Source organism: Otolemur garnettii, unplaced genomic scaffold (genome assembly GCF_000181295.1).
Source record: "Otolemur garnettii isolate 467f Iridium unplaced genomic scaffold, OtoGar3 scaffold00009, whole genome shotgun sequence".
Lineage (NCBI taxonomy): Eukaryota > Metazoa > Chordata > Mammalia > Primates > Galagidae > Otolemur > Otolemur garnettii.
Genome location: NW_003852404.1, coordinates 10187959 through 10190121, shown reverse-complemented (window position 1 = coordinate 10190121; position 2163 = coordinate 10187959). Strand labels below are relative to the sequence as shown.

At 64.0% G+C, this 2163-nt stretch overlaps 1 protein-coding gene across 1 annotated transcript in view; it reads right to left on the bottom strand.

Moving 5' to 3' along the window:
- ADAMTS1 (ADAM metallopeptidase with thrombospondin type 1 motif 1) overlaps positions 1-1702 on the bottom strand; it is an 8673-nt gene extending 6971 nt beyond the window's left edge. Inside the window, exon 1 of the mRNA XM_012801475.2 lies at positions 532-1702. Coding sequence (XP_012656929.1) covers positions 532-1255 — 724 coding nt within the window. The 5' untranslated portion in view covers positions 1256-1702. The remainder of the gene's footprint in view (positions 1-531) is intronic.
- Between the last annotated feature and the right edge of the window lie 461 nt (positions 1703-2163).

The window sequence follows — 2163 nt, the reverse complement described above, 5'->3', positions numbered from 1 at the left end:
CCCGTCCGGGTCAGCCTTTTAAGGGGGAAGGGGACAGAAACCTGCAGAACAGAGATCATAGCGCAGCTGCCCAGGCTTGCGGGCTTTGAGGTCACGGTCGCTCCTCCGCCCTCTCCACCCGCGCCCTCCTATGAGCGCAGGGTGTCCGCACCGGCAACGGTTACAAAGCTCACAGTAACGTTACAACCCGCCAAAGAACACGCCAAATAGTTAAAAAGAAATAAATAGGATGGAACTAAGTCGCACACGCTCACACTCAACTAAGGGTGGAAGGAGTCATTACAAACCCCCTTCCCGGACAAAACGCTTCTCTTAACCCTGTAGAAAATCGCTCATTTGCCAGCCTTTTTTTGGTTATTCATTATGTGGGCGAATAGAATTAGGTTTTCTCGCTGAATTCACCAACCCAAACTTCCCTCTGTCCCGGCCGCAGACTTACGCTCCTGCCTGCCAACAGTCTACTCTGAAGTCGCGTGGGATAGAGAAAGCGAGAGACGGATGAATGGAGACAAGTGAGAGCTACTCTCCTACCTGTCGGCTGTCCTGCACGTAGCGGCGCCCGGTCCCGCGGCACCCACTGCGCCCCAGGCTCCTCGTCCTCCGGCCCCGCACCCCGAGCCGGCAGGGTCTCGTCGTCCGTGACCCCGCACTTGGCACCGCTGCCTCCCCGCCGCCTCCGCCGCAGGAGATGGAACTGCGGACCGGTCGGCGGCTCCTCCCCTGCGGCGGCGGGGGCTAGGCGCTTGGTGGCGGAGGCGGGCGCTGGCTGGATGAAGTACTCTTCTCCCCGCAGGTAGAAAGCGCCGCGCACGCCCTCGCAGAGACTAAGGGCGGCGGCCGAGCTGGGGTCGCCATTGACAGTGCCGGAGTAGAAGCAGTGCGCCAGGTCGCCGTCTGGGTCCGAACGCGGCGCCTCGGGCTCGGGTCTGCGCCCCACGGTCTGGAGTGTAAAGCCAGGCGCCAGGAAGCCGCGGTCCGGCTCCAGTTCCAGGTGCAGCCACCCACCAAAGGCGTCCAGGCGGAGGAGGGTGGTCCCGTGTCCCGGGGCGCGCTCCAACGCCGGCAGCACCAGCTCTTCGTCCTCCTCGGCGGGGCGCCCGCGTGCGCCCGGCACTGCGAGCAGAGCCGCGGCCGCCGCGAGCAGCAGCAGCGTGGGCGCGGGCCTAGAGCTCCATGACCGTAGCGCCCACTCCGCGTTCCCCATGTTGCCGTCCAGCTTGCGCCTTCTGGACCCTGCAAGGACCGCCCGCAGCATTAGACTTGGGAGACACCGCGCGCAGAAGCCCACGAGCGAGGGAGCTTTTGTTCGGGTTGGGAGAGCAGAGCCTGGCTGGCTTCACTCTGGATTGTTAAAGTTAACGATTACTATCACTCTTTAAAAGTGTGCCCAGAGCCGGCTACAGTCGAAGCTGCCCGGAGTCACTTAGGAGGCGCTGCAGTTCTGCCGGAGCGCGGGAAGTTTTTCTTCCAACGCAGAGTTGGAGGCACCGCGCGGTGGGCTCAGGCGGAGTGGCCGCTGCGGGGACAAGAAGCGCTCTGGGGCGCTTCCAAGACTGAGGCAACGCGGGGATTGGTGCCTGGCGCCTTCTTCGGCCTCCGCCTTGGCTGCGGTGCTGCTAGCTGAGCGCAGGGCTCTGCCCTCCGTCCGGTTGCGCACCCTGGCTTTGCGATGGCCCCTGGCCCGGAGCCGCTTTCCAGCGAGTGCAAGAATCGGGCAGCCCGAGACGCCCTTTTATAGTCAGTCCTGAGCGCACACTCCCCTCCTCCCTCTTGGCCGCCTTTCCATCCCAGACACCGCCCCCTGAGCTCAGTCGCAGAGCCGAACCGCTCTCTGCACTGTGGGCTGCGGCGGAGGAGGGGGCGGCCCCGCGCTGGCGCCTAGCCACTGCTAGTCCATCTGGGGGCGGAAGACGCAGAAGAGGCGCCGCGACCAGCACTTAGTACCGCCGGGGCCGCTCTGGGGAGAAGGTTCTCTCTTCCAACGCGCTTCTCCCCTACCGGCTCCCTGGACAACCCTCCCTTACAGCTGCCCCTCTTATGCGATAGCGCGGTTCCCGCGCTGAGCTGCAGTTCCTAAGAGGGAAAGTTTGGGTGGAGAGCTGAGTCCATTCTCCAAGATTTCCCTGTCCCGAAGTTGTTCGGAGTCCCCTTCCCTCCTCCCTC